At 42.2% G+C, this 13,313-nt stretch overlaps 1 protein-coding gene across 1 annotated transcript in view; it reads left to right on the top strand.

The window, feature by feature from the left end:
- The window catches only part of SLC6A5 (solute carrier family 6 member 5), a 146,265-nt gene that overhangs the window by 43,443 nt on the left and 89,509 nt on the right, over window positions 1–13,313 (top strand). The window contains exons 7-12 of the mRNA XM_073658226.1: window positions 1,103–1,235; window positions 8,527–8,661; window positions 10,439–10,542; window positions 10,840–10,964; window positions 11,145–11,257; window positions 12,484–12,615. Coding sequence (XP_073514327.1) covers window positions 1,103–1,235; window positions 8,527–8,661; window positions 10,439–10,542; window positions 10,840–10,964; window positions 11,145–11,257; window positions 12,484–12,615 — 742 coding nt within the window. The remainder of the gene's footprint in view (window positions 1–1,102; window positions 1,236–8,526; window positions 8,662–10,438; window positions 10,543–10,839; window positions 10,965–11,144; window positions 11,258–12,483; window positions 12,616–13,313) is intronic.

Genomic DNA, 13,313 nt, shown 5'->3' with positions numbered 1-13,313 from the left:
GTTCCTTCTGCTTCCGTGTCTCTGGGCCTCTCTTGGTGTTCTGTTCCTTCTTACTTTCCTTTCTGTTGCCGTTCCTCTCCTCTGGCTCTGGCCTCCACTCCAGGCCTGCCTCGTGGAGCTGGGCCCAGACTGAGCCACAGCTCCCTGTCAGCCCTCTCTGGCTGAACTCCTTCTCTTCTCCAACTCTCTGCACTCCCCGCTCCCCTGAACTAAGATGGTGCCCACCTTTTATACCTCCCTTCTATGTTTGAGCCCAGGTCACTTGCAACCAATGGGCTCCTACCTATGCTCAGAGACCGTCCCCTTCTGCTCCTACATCACTGGGTTTTCCTCCCCCCTCCCCACTCCAGCCAGGGACATATTCTGTCGTGCCTGCATTACTGTACTAATGGGAGCACCGTTGAGCTGTCCCCTGGAAATGGGGTGTGTGTGATGCATCCAGCTAACTGAGTCCCGGTCCACACACCATCCTTACCCGGGAGTGGGATATCACACCTCTGGTTGAGGTGCAATACCTCTGTAGCGACCGAACCCTCGGGGCGCTACACATACGCAGAACGGTAGAAGACTTTCTAATTAGGGTTATTTGCAAATTTGCTTCATTATTAATATTTTTTTTTTTTGCAAAACTATATATTCTTTAAAGGGTTATTCTCTTCTTCCATCGTGAGCAGCACACAGCTCCTCTGCTCCCCAACTTCTTGGTTGCAGGTTGGGGTGCGCTTGTGAGTTTAGACAGTATAGGGAAACTTGAGGTGACCTAATTCAGTTGTCCTGCCAGATTCAGAGCCGCTCTTGTAAGCTTTATAGATCCTTGACTAGAGAACTGGCCACCCCTTGATAGATTGCAGAGGTGGTCGGTACCCTAGGTAATGAGCAGTACTCTAAACACCTAAAGATCCTTTGTTCTTCAGAATGGAGAGGATTTTTAATAAGAGGCAAATTGAAAAGTTGTTAGTTTTTCCAAGAACTTTGCATGTAACAAGATCCAAGTACAAGGGCGTCACAAGGCAAGTTATGTGCTGCTGTAAATTCCCTTTGGACCCTGCACAGTGGAATAAACCCCCCCTGTATATAATTTGTAATAGTCCCCTTATCTCAGGTACAATATGCTGAAGATTTCCGCTGGCATCGAGTATCCCGGTGAAATCCGATGGCCGCTCGTCTTTTCTCTTTTCCTGGCCTGGGTCATCGTCTACGCATCACTTGCCAAAGGGATCAAGACATCAGGAAAGGTAGGAGCAGACTCCAGAGGACAATAGCGGGAGTGCAATCTGTGATAAAATGATGTCAATAATATCGTTACTGTCTGTTATAACTCCACCAGAACGGAAAAATTCAGTTCATTTTGGGCTATGTTTGCATAACCATAAACTCTTTGACATTTCATGATTCTAGAAGAAATGAGCTGATTGGGAGGTATACTACCTGGGGTCCTGGAAGCTGAGATATGAGGGGCCACACAATTTATAGATCCCTGAAAAGTTCAGTTTTTGGACTTTTTGTCCGTGCAAAGCTGCAAAATGAGTCCTCACTCGCCAGAGTGTCCCCTCCATTTACAGGCAGCACTGCACAGCTCTGCAGGGTAAGGACATTGCAAACAGAGCCTCATATCTCAGCTTCCTGGATGAATTTGACATGGAATGAATGGGATATCGGGTTAAGGTTTTCAGCGTTGTACAGCAATGCAAACCTCATACAATAAGTCACCCTTTGCAGATACCTATTTTAAGTGTGGGGAAAGGGTGTTATTGCCATTTTTCCTATACTTATAGGCTGTCCGGTGGGTTTTTTTGCCCTGAAATAAACATTTATTAAATATATACTCTGGAATCAACTTTTTCTCATGTAATTAATGTTCACTTTTGTAAGTTATATCCACTGTTGCTGGATTAATACAGTTCTGCCCAGTGCACACTCCACTAGTCGAAGTATGCACTTTTTTCATTGTATCCAGAGAGCTCCCCCTGGTGGTGACAGCAGGCGGTCAGAAGTTTGTTAGGTAACTCTACGTCTATACAGGGGTTTGTGTATACAAACACCAGGGGCGGACATTTTATTGGTGCAACCCGAGGCCCATTAAATAAGGGGGCCACTACCATCTCCAAGGCAGGTGGAATTGTGCATAATGATGAGTTATTGGACTGCAGAGGGCCCATATATTGTTCTTGTACAAGGGCCCTTTTCTGTGTCACACACAATATATATGCTTATTGGATTTATATCAGAACATTCTTTAATCGATTATTTCCAGTATTAAGCTCCATTACTTTATTCCTTTGCTATGAATTAAACTGAACTGATAAAGAACAATGTATCACTTGCATCATTCCATGTTCCCAGGAGTTCACAATCTATCCCTGTATCACATAATACGGCCACAAGTCATCCTCTAATGTCCCGTTATGCAAAATATGAATATTCCTGCCATGGCAGCTACCACAGGGTTTACAACCCAGCTGTCCAAGGCTCCTGAAAGGCAAATCTGTGTCTAAGCAGAGCTGCCTACATGGGTTTTTTGCATTCTGAATTCTGGGAAAGCTTGGTTTCCACCATGAAACAAGCAAAGTATTACACTGTGTTATGAAAAGTGTCTCATGACAATGAGATTTAATCACTTGCAGAGTCTAAACATCTCAGCAATGAGTGAAGTAGCATGAAAATCATCTGCAACCAACAGGGACAGCCAGCCTCCTCATACAGAAGGCAGCCGCGGTTATTACCATCCCTGCCTTTCTGATCGCTGTATACATGTGTTAAATAATCAAATATTAATTTCTAATTTAAGTTCTGTACTGGTACATTGCTTCACCCTCATGGAAGGTTTTCTGACGTGATATTTAGGTTATTTCTGTACACTTAGCTCAGGGTAGATGGTAGTGCCATATATAGGAAACAGGTGCCTGATACAAATACTCCTATTCCTGCAACATCTTGTGCCATGATATTGACACGAACAGACGCAAAGTTCCATTCAGGATCCCGGGAAAGATGGGGAACAAACTTTAACCTAATGAGTTAATTATAGATAAATGGATAATCTCTTTGTAACTACTTCACCTATTTGATATTTTGCTGCAATGATTCTTTTTGGTAGAAAATCCAATAAACCATTACATTTTTTATAAGAATTACCATGACATTTTCTTTGGAGTATCGCATCTGGTAAGAAGTCCTGAATAAATAAATATACAAAATAAGTATATTTAACTAATCATGTCAGCAAATATACCCAGAACAGAGCTGAGAGTAAAAATGAATAGCCATAATTAATATTTAACAACATGAATGCAGCTTTCTGTTTAGAAAGCGGCAACTTTTGCTGTTCTGACGAAGGAGACCTAACCGCTGCTTATATTTCAGCCACCAAAAAAAGAGGAAATCAGCAGTAAAAAAAAAAAAAAAATGCAATGTTACAATGTAGCTAAAAGAGTGACCTGACGTAGGAGCAACAATGTATATAGAAAAATATAAGTTGATATTAAATAAACATCTACAAAAAATAAATATAAAAAAACAAACAAACAAAGTCACTGCACAAACTACACTTCTAGCCAAGATTTCAAAGTCACAAAGCTTTACATCCTGTATATAAAATTGATTGTAAAGATGATAAATATGGATTTTTGTTCACTTTGTAATATTGAAAAAAAGTGAAAAATGCATTTATTATTATAAAATATGGATATAAAATATATATAATAAAAATACATTAAGTTTGTTGAACGGTTGAATGAAAAAAACCCTGCAGATTTAACAAAAAAAAAAGAAGAAAAAAAAGCATCTATGACTGGGAATTAAGGATGTGTTCCCACGTTGTAGTTTTTCTGCAGATTTTCTTGCTGAAAGTTTTGTAATCTGCAGTGTGGGAATTTACCCTAACGAGAAAAATGACATAGACTGAGAGATGTGCGGCACAGCCCAGTCTTTAAAGGATATGGACACCTTCAGGGACAATTTTATTTTTACTGAAATACATGTATTTGGGGCAAAAAAATATGTTTGCAATTGGGTTTCATTACAGCTTTTGCACCGTTTGGCTTTTACAGGCTCACTGTTTCCCTGCACATTGCTTGCTGTAGAATGAGTTAACTAAGAATCCATCAGTGAGCTTATTATTATGGGTGCTTGCATCTCTTTTATTTGGCATTTTCTGAGCTCCTCTGAGCTAATTTCTGACTACGGACCATATCAAAGTTGAGCTGAACTTTGATGTGGTCCTAAATCAGCTGAGAAGAGCTCAGGTTAAAAAAAAACAACAACCCAAACTTCCTGTGAGAATGAGCTCACTGATCGGTTCTCAGTCATTCTGTAGCCAGCAATGTGCAGGGAAACAAAGTACTTGTAAAAGCCAAAACGGTGCAAATTTATAATTAAACACAATTCCAAAAATTATAATTAGCTGGAAAATACATGTATTTAAGTAAAATCAATGGTCCTTGATGACATCCATATTCTTTAAATGATTGAAAAACACTCATTAGAGAATCCCTGTGACATGCTCTGTACCATCAGGTCCCGCACTTGGCATATCACAGTGTATCAATTTTTCTGAAGTGTCCCTTTAAATACAACTCTAATACTGTAGGACGAGCCATGGACTTTTTCAGGGGAAATACTCTCTTATTAATGTCTTTGTTATTATTTTTTATATGACCTTTTAATGTAGGAATTGGCAGCCACTAGGGGGCACTGCTGTCTCATGACTTGTATATGTGCAATATATGGGTAAGTGTAGAGTAAGGACGCCTTGCCGCAGGATGGTAGGGAAAAGACCACCTTTGTTGACATGTCTGTGTTGGGGTATGTTCACATGACCGCATTTTTATGGATACATTGCAGTTATTAACAGAGGAAACTGTATTCTTATATCAGAAAATAATAAAATTTACAAGATCGGACGTATAGATTGTTTATGGATAATGATACACATGAAAAAAAAAATCCTCAGTTTTTTATACGCTCGTGTGAACGTAGCCTTACTGTCCAGGGGTAATAGTGAAGTATTTTCAGTGTCTTCCTCTGCACAGATTAACTTTGCACATTTTTCAGGTTTTTCCTGGCTGCTTTGGAATGAAGCCTAATTAGTTACTGGATTGTTGTCTGCAGAGCATGGTTAGTCTAAAAGGAAGGTGGTCCTCGTCCTCGTCCCACCCCTGGACCCCAGCCAGTGCTACTCCACACGCAACACCCACTAGGTGATGAAAGGACTGTGAACACAGAGAGGACAGGATAGACGCCTTTCTTTATCTTTACACTATTTGTATGAAAACTCGTATTACATTTGCAACTGTTTGAGTTTCTTATGCTCTAGTCACATCCAAAGCTGCATTTACAATTCTGCTGGCTTCCTTTTAGCTCTCAGGTTTATAGTCTCTTGGGTTTCCTTGAGGCTTTGTAGTAGTTACAAGCAGCATAAGAAGCCAGAATTATGAATGCAGCTCTGAATGTGACTGGTGTATAACATCATATGAAAAGGATAACATTGTATTCCACAACATAATGTTGTATCAATAAATCTCAATATTCTGTACAATGAGACTGCAATTGAAATTTGACTTTTAATTCATGTTCTGCAGCTTCTTATAATGTACACTGCTCAAAAAAATAAAGGGAACACTGAAATAACACATCCTAGATCTGAATGAATGACATATTCTCATTGAATACTTTGCTCTGTACAAAGTTGAATGTGCTGACAACAAAATCACACAAAAATCATCAATGGAAATCACATTTATTAACCAATGGAGGCCTGGATTTGGAGTCACCCCCAAAATTAAAGTGGAAAAACACACTACAGACTGATCCAACTTTGATGTAATGTCCTTAAAACAAGTCAAAATGAGGCTCAATATTGTGTGTGGCCTCCACGTGCCTGTATGACCTCCCTACAACGCCTGGGCATGCTCCTGATGAGGTTGCGGATGGTCTCCTGTGGGATCTCCTCCCAGACCTGGACTAAAGCATCCGCCAACTCCTGGACAGTCTGTGGTGCAACGTGACGTTGGTGGATGGAGCGAGACATGATGTCCCAGATGTGCTCAATCGGATTCAGGTCTGAGGAACAGGCGGGCCAGTCCATAGCTTCAGTGTCTTCATCTTGCAGGAACTGCTGACACACTCCAGCCACATGAGGTCTGGCATTGTCCTGCATTAGGAGGAACCCAGGGCCAACCGCACCAGCATATGGTCTCACAAGGGGTCTGAGGATCTCATCTCGGTACCTAATGGCAGTCAGGCTACCTCTGGTGAGCACATGGAGGGCTGTGCGGCCCTCCAAAGAAATGTCACCCCACACCATTACTGACCCACTGCCAAACCGGTCATGCTGAAGGATGTTGCAGGCAGCAGATCGCTCTCCACGGCATCTGCAGACTCTGTCACGTCTGTCACATGTGCTCAGTGTGAACCTGCTTTCATCTGTGAAGAGCACAGGGCGCCAGTGGTGACTTTGCCAATCCTGGTGTTCTGTGGCAAACGCCAAACGTCCTGCACGGTGTTGGGCTATGAGCACAACCCCCATCTGTGGACGTCGGGCCCTCATACCACCCTCATGGAGTCGGTTTCTAACCATTTGTGCAGACACATGCACATTTGTGGCCTGCTGGAGGTCATTTTGCAGGGCTCTGGCAGCGCTGCTCCTGTTCCTCCTTGCACAAAGGCGGAGGTAGCGGTCCTGCTGCTGGGTTGTTGCCCTCCTACGGCCCCCTCCACGTCTCCTGGTGTACTAGCCTGTCTCCTGGTAGCGCCTCCAGCCTCTGGACACTACACTGACAGACACATCAAACCTTCTTGCCACAGCTCGCATTGATGTGCCATCCTGGATGAGCTGCACTACCTGAGCAACTTCTGTGGGTTGTAGAGTTCGCCTCATGCTACCACGAGTGTGAAAGCACAACCAACATTCAAAAGTGACCAAAACATCAGCCAGAAAGCATTGATACTGAGATGTGGTCTATGGTCCCCACCTACAGAACCACTCCTTTATTGAGGGTGTCTTGATAATTGCCAATAATTTCCATCTATTGTCTATTCCATTTGCACAACAGCAAGTGAAATTGATTGTCAATCAGTGTTGCTTCCTAAGTGGACAGTTTGATTTCACAGAAGTTTGATCTACTTGGAGTTATATTCTGTTGTTTAAGTGTTCACTTTATTTTTTTGAGCTGTGTATCAGGGCAGAATCTGGGTCAGCAGAATGATTTGTGCTAATAAAACAAACCCTCAGCTGTGTCAGGAAAGATGGATTTTCAGCTCATTTACCAGCAAATTGAAGATAAAGGGTGAAATTAAAGGGGTGTTTCCATGATTGGTCTTCAGAAGTGCACCGCTCCTCTGTCTCCCAGCTTCTTGCTTGGCAGAGGTGGGGGGTTCACTTCTCAAGATTGACAGTTTGGACCAGTCTGTCCAGCGATCTGTCGAGCTTCAAATCGGAGTTTACAAGCTCAATATCAAAAATTTTGTAAGCGCTGTACTCCTTACCTAGGAGATCAGCCACTGCTGAGACCGCAGAGGTGGTCGGTAACCTAAGCAACCAGCAGTAAATAATGCAATTAAAAATCCCTCCGATCTTGAGAATGGAGATGATTTTAAATAAGATGTATATTGCAAAGTTCCTTATTTTTACCAGAACTTTGCAATTGCATCCATTTAATATGATGAGAAAAACCCCATTTAAAACTCAAAGGACTTTGGAAAGTTGCAGACGGTTTCATTTTACATTGGTTAAGCTTCATATAGTGATGACAAACTCAGCTCTGCTGCATTTGTAATATGGTATATATCCACCCTATCACCTTAGTATACAGACACAATATTAGTTTGATATGGATAGATAGATTTTACATTATTAGACAATGTTGAAACATTAACTGATCCAAGATAAAGACCATTGGCGGGCGAGAGACACAATTGCAAAGTCTGAGCCAAGCACAACACAGGGCGCTGATACACAGAGCAGCCAGTAGATGGCAGTACTCAGGACCCCCTCACCCTTCCATCTATGTTTCTAAACTAGGTGTCAAGAAAGTTCTTCATGTGCCTCTTCTTGTCCTGTGCTGTAACAATGTGCCTCCTGTGTTACTCTGCTTTGTGCATATACTTTCTGTGAATTTCTGTGATTGGCGTAATGTCCCTTTTATTCCAGGTGCTCACGCAGATTCTTAAAAAGTTTGTACCCCTCCCATTGTATCCATTGCTCTGGCAGCCACTCATCAGCAGATGAGCTAATTACGATGTATCTCAGGTGATCCTTTGCATTCATTCTATAAATCCTATTAGATGTAATGATATTTTAGGTGTAGTACCAGGCATCGGCCACTAGGCGGAGTGGAGAGCAAGCAGAGCACAGTGATACGATTGGAGGGGTCGTGCCAAGATCTTTGTCTCTCTAGGTTTTGTGTCTTTTCTCCAGGATCTGTCCAGTCTGTTCTCTGTGATGGTGGCCCAGTGCTGTTGTATCACTTCTCTCGCTTCCGTAGGACTCGTCATAGTATATTAATTTGGTTTTGTTTTATCATTCAGGTTGTGTATTTTACAGCCACTTTTCCTTATGTGGTTCTTATCATCCTCCTCATTCGAGGAGTAACTTTGCCAGGGGCAGGAGACGGCATCTGGTACTTTATCACCCCGAAGTGGGAGAAACTCGGAGATGCTATGGTGAGTATAGAAATGATATAATCCTTGCTGCCTGCAGCCACCACTAGAGGGAGCTAAACACACACCTTAATGTCTAATTCTGTCTGCAGTGAGCTCCTCCTAGTGGTAGCTGCAGGTAGCGACTATGACAATGTCTCTGGCTCAGTGGGAGGGTGGGACGCTGTCAGTGTCTAGGGGGGGCGCTCATGTCATGCAGCAAAGTCCAGAGAGTCCTGAGCATTCCCGAATATTGGAATTGAAGTATAACATTAGCCATCACTGTAATGTTGCTGATGATGAGGGTAATAGTACAGCAGTGTCTCTCGCACCCCTGGGGTACAATGTAATAGTCACATTGAAATCTAGGATAAAACTGCAACACATAAATGTATCACGTACGGTGACACGTTACTGTATCCGGGGATTGATGCTCCCGCCTGAGCGGCTCCACAAACGCTGGTGTCATCTAGTTTTAAATTGCCTCATTGATCGCTCCACGTTCTGGGGTCACCTGGGTCTCCTGTCATGTCAGCAGCGAACAGCAGAGCCCCCGATGGGACAGCAGTATGGACGTCCGCTCTGCACACAGGGAACATGCTGCTTGTATCAGCGCGACGTGGCCATAAGTAAGTGCACCCCTCCGCTGCCCGATCATATGGTAAACTAAGTAACGGGTGTGAATACAGAGCTGCTGTTACACTTTGTGCCGATATTTCAGCGCTGGTCTCCTTCTCGGTCTTTCTTTCACTGTATCTGTCGCTCTCATCAGTCACTTATCTACCATTTATTGTAGGAGATCAGCGCTGACTGAAGTCGGCACCACAACCATAGCGCAAGCGGATACACAATATCACTGCCTGACAGAGAGGTGACAGCCCTCACAATCCAGGCAAAAAAACAGAAAATAAATCTGGCCGAAAACTATATAATGCACAATCCTTGCTATATACCAAGCAATGGGGTCCCAGCAGTATCAGTATGCATTGTACCTGTATACAGGGGCCGACATATTAGTGCAACCTGGGCCAAAGAGACAACAGGGCCACAGCCACCTCCAGAGCAGCCCCTGACACAGACACCTAATGGAGGCATAATGATGAACTAATTGATGGTGAAGGACCTATATACTGTTCTCGCAGAGGGGCCCGTCTGTGAGACTCTTTTTACTCCTCTGTCTGAAATCTTGCAGGGAGAACCTGGTCATGGCCGGTTTATGATGAAATGATGTTCTTTCCACTTCTGGATTATGACCCTAACAGTGCTCATTGGAACCTTCAGTAATTTAGAAATTCTTCTGTAACCAAAGCCATTAGTATATTTTTTTTCAACAATAAGGTTGCAAAGGTCTTGAGACTGCTCACTGGTTTTAACCATCATGAGCTGTTTCTTGTGTTGCACCTTGGTAATGAGACACCTTTTTATACGCCATCCATTGAACCAGCTGATATTTTTCCCTTAGTAGCAGTATTGCTTTCTAATTACTGATAGATTTCAGCTGGTGTCAGGACTTTCCATGGCTTTTTGCGCCTCTATTTCTTCATGTGTTCAATACTTTTCCCTGTGTCATTTCTCATTATTACACACAACTAATGGACATCTATGGTTTGATTTCTTTGCCTGTGTTGATTGGATGGGTTGTTACCAACATCTGGTGAGAATTTCATGGCAATAGCACCTTTAGAAATATATTTACTTAGAAAATTGGTGACGTGTTCAATACTTATTTCACTGTCTCTATCTAGCTATCTATCCATCTAATTCATATCTATCATATATTGTATTTCTCTTTTTTATGAAGGTCTGGAAAGATGCAGCGACACAGATTTTCTTCTCCCTGTCTGCGGCCTGGGGAGGGCTGATCACGTTGTCATCTTACAATAAATTCCATAATAACTTGTATCGGTAGGTGCATAGAGGGATGGTTCATCTATTATTATTCTTAATCTAGCTATACCATCTATTATACTCATGACTGATTTTCTTGCTCGTGTAGAAGCTTCTTAAACATTAGGTTCAAAAGTAAGATGAACTATCAACCTCCAGATTAAAGAAACAGTGACACCTAGTGGTGAAATGAGATTATTAATTTTTACTGATCCCCCCGTCATTCTGCCCTCATCCATGTCTAGACTCCTGTGGGGTATAAGAATGAACTTGCCATCTATCTGCTCCTCTTATGGACTTTCTTCTCTCTTGCAGGGACACTCTGATAGTCACTTGCACCAACAGCGCCACAAGTATTTTTGCCGGGTTCGTCATTTTTTCTGTCATCGGCTTCATGGCAAACGAGCTAAAAGTAAACATTGAAAAAGTTGCTGATCAAGGTAAGTGCATGTATAGAGATATAATACTAATATAATGGAATATAGTAGAAATATAAGACAAAGCAAGCCACACCCACTGTCTTTGTGACCCCGCCCATGAGTAGCCTAGTTCTGCCCACAAGGTACATCACATTGCTCCATCTACAGAACTGCACTGACGTTTCCTAATTTTACCCACAGGTCCTGGCATTGCTTTTGTAGTGTACCCTGAGGCCCTGACCAGACTGCCCCTTTCCCCATTTTGGGCAATAATATTTTTCCTTATGCTTCTAACTTTGGGACTGGACACAATGGTAAGAGCAAATGAAGAATGATAATATATAATAAGCTTAGTCTGAAGAAAATATGCAGCATTGACGGGTAACACATGGAATATAACTAGAAAAGAAAGTAGATTCAAATGAATATTAGGCCTCCATCTAGTGGCCAAAAAGAGTACATGCTACAACAAGTAGGTAGATTCATATAATCCCCATATCATAAAGTGCATGTGCAAAATAAAAAAAGGCCACTACGAGGAGTGTTAAATAAAAGCTAATCCTAATGATCAGATGCTCCAGTATCTCAAAAAAGCATGTATATTAACAATAAAGTGCAAGTGCATGAAAACAGGTAGGTAGAGGAACAAGAAGCATCAGACCAGAAGGCAAAGGTTATTCAGCCAACATTACACATTGCAGAGGACAAGAAAATACATTTCCATATTTACCACCTCTAAGCCCTTTAACGCACATTTCGCAAAATGCTCCATCTGAAACGGGCCCTTGTTTGAGGTACTGGAGCATCTGATCATTGGGATTAGCTTTTAATTAACACTCCTTCTAGTGGCCTTTTTTATTTTGCACATGCACTTCATGATATGGGAATTATATGAATCTACCTACTTGTTGTAGTATGTACTCCTTTTGGCCACTAGATGGAGACGTAATACCCATTTCTATCTGAAGTATATAATATGTATAAAATGTAATGTATTTTCTCCATATAGGTCATTAGTAGGAAATAGGCGACATTCAGAAATTTGGACTGACATAGTGTCTGCATGCATATTTACCTGTGTTTACTGCAGTACAATCTGGCTTATTATTGTAATGTGTTTTCTTTTGTGTTGATATATATTGTCAATAAATATATATTTTTTTAATTAAAGGGAGTGTATCTATTGGCTTTTTTTGGTTTAATACTGCCTTTACATAGGACCTTTGTTTAGATATCCATGGAATATAACTATATGGTGCAGGAAAAATAGATTTTTGTACCGTGTTAGCTATATGGCATGGAGTCATGAAGTGCCACCTGGTGGACAGAATGTGAGGTTGATCTATTATCTCTAGAACTGGGGGGAGACGTTCGATTGTCAATCAGCATCAACTAGTGGCTCCAATTTTTGCCATCTTTGCCCTCGTTCTAGTATGAAGGATAGTGATGTCATTGAGGCACTGAGGTCTCAGGGAGGTCATTGCGGTGGAGATGTTTATTTGCCACTTTCTCCTTATTTTGTATTTATTTTTCATTTCAGTTTGCAACAATTGAAACAATTGTAACTTCGGTGGCGGATGAGTTTCCCAAGTATCTGCGGACACACAAGCCCCTCTTCACCCTGGTGTGCTGTGTGGGCTTCTTCATCATGGGGTTCCCGATGATCACACAGGTCAGTGGATCTGTCAATGAGAAAGATCTGTACATCAGAGGGACTGATTGTGAAAACAGGCGACTTTGCACTTTACCTCTTATTAACAATCCCCTCTGGTCTCACGAATGAATCGATTTTTAATTCCATAGCTAACTGCTTCGTGCCCAGGTTACCGGCCACTTCTGCAGTCTCACATCAGACATGGCTGGTTTCCTAAGCAGGGAGTGTGAGCTTACAAGCTATTTGCTGTGCCATCCTGGCATATGTTTCCATCCTGGTACATGTCCTTCCATCCTGGTATCATGTCCCTCATCCTGGTATCATGTCCCTCATCCTGGTATAATGTCCCTTATCCTGGTACAGTATCATGTACCTAATCCTGGTATAATGTCCCTCATCCTGGTATAATGTCCCCCATCCTGGTATGAAGTCCCCCATCCTGGTATCATGTCCCTGATCCTGGTATCATGTCCCTGATCCTGGTATAATGTCCCTTATCCTGGTATAATGTCCCTCATCCTGGTATATGTCCCCCATCCTGGTATCATGTCCCTCATCCTGATATAATGTCCCCCATCCTGATATCATGTCCCTCATCCTGGTATAATTTACCTTATCCTGGTATAATGTCCCCCATCCTGGTATAATGTCCCCCATCCTGGTATCATGTCCCTCATCCTGGTATAATGTCCCCCATCCTAGTATAATGTCCCTCA

The sequence above is a fragment of the Phyllobates terribilis genome, unplaced genomic scaffold (assembly GCF_046119375.1).
Source record: "Phyllobates terribilis strain yellow unplaced genomic scaffold, ASM4611937v1 Scaffold_13__5_contigs__length_258822181, whole genome shotgun sequence".
Taxonomy (NCBI): domain Eukaryota; kingdom Metazoa; phylum Chordata; class Amphibia; order Anura; family Dendrobatidae; genus Phyllobates; species Phyllobates terribilis.
The sequence above is the reverse complement of the archived record's forward strand: the minus strand, read 5'-3'. Positions and strand labels throughout refer to the sequence as shown.